At 57.6% G+C, this 995-nt stretch overlaps 1 protein-coding gene across 1 annotated transcript; it reads right to left on the minus strand.

Annotated features, from left to right (window-relative positions):
- Window positions 1-575: 575 nt before the first annotated feature.
- On the minus strand, window positions 576-995 carry DQ04_05911090 (putative target of rapamycin (TOR) kinase 1; the record flags this gene model as incomplete). Its single annotated transcript, XM_009314444.1, has 1 exon — window positions 576-995. A coding segment is annotated over one exon (420 nt), but the record flags the coding sequence as incomplete, so codon positions are not given.

Raw genomic sequence — 995 nt, forward strand, 5'->3', positions numbered from 1 at the left:
CCCCCCCCACCAGGGCGTCGGAATGCGTGCTGCCTTTCTGCGCAATACGCATTACCGCCGCGTTGACGATACATGCATGGAGTGTAATAGGCAAATTCCCCCTTAAAAGCGCGCAGGGCCAATCCGGCGGCCCTCGCTTCAGCCTGTGCAATTATATGGGGGGGCTTTTTCCCAAGCACCCCCTGTGGCCCACACTTCCCCGCTGCCTTTAAACAAAAGCGCGCCCCATCCATATAAAGAGGCGCCGGGCACTAAAGTCCCTGAAGTCGGGTTAGCCCGCGGGGGGTTGACAGGATTATTCTGCAACAAAGTGTCCAGCCACTCCTGCCCGACCTTGAGGAAAAAAGGGGGGTACGGCAGCCGGATCTTGTGCGTCCACCTGCCTCCGGTTAAGTCGTGAAAGCCTTCTGCGCACCATTTTCAAGAAGAAATAATGGCGAAAAAGCGAACCCCCCTGAACCCCCGCCGCATACACCATACGTGACGTGGGGCATTCCAATTCCTCCACCGACATCTTATGGAGGGGTGTGGCACTCTTCAATTTCCGTAACGTTTTGCCACTGAGGGATGCCGTCCTAGCCGCGTGGTTGAAACAAACCCCTATGCATTCGTAGCGCGCGGTGGGGGCCCCGTGCCCCCCCCACCGTTGCACAGCATTCGCGCATATTTGTCATAATGGTGCCCCCCCGCCCCTCTACGCTTTTACGCGGCCCTGCGATACGAATATTACCAATCCACACGTGGAGGGTTAGCCCCGGCGGGGCTGCGAACCGCGGTTTAAGGACCTCGGGGCCACCCGCCAAAACCCGTGCGATGGTATGCACGATTTCCGGACTACATTTATACCCCATGGGGAGTCGCGTGAACTCAACGAGCTCACCCTTTTCTGTCCGGCAACGGAAATTACCGCGCGCTTCGGCTGGCAAACCTACCTGGAAGAAAGATGCCTTTAAATCGAAAATGGCGGCTGTCTCATCGTAAACCGCGCCCAGGTA

This window comes from Trypanosoma grayi (genome assembly GCF_000691245.1).
Source record: "Trypanosoma grayi strain ANR4 Tgr_591_V1, whole genome shotgun sequence".
NCBI classification, from domain to species: domain Eukaryota; phylum Euglenozoa; class Kinetoplastea; order Trypanosomatida; family Trypanosomatidae; genus Trypanosoma; species Trypanosoma grayi.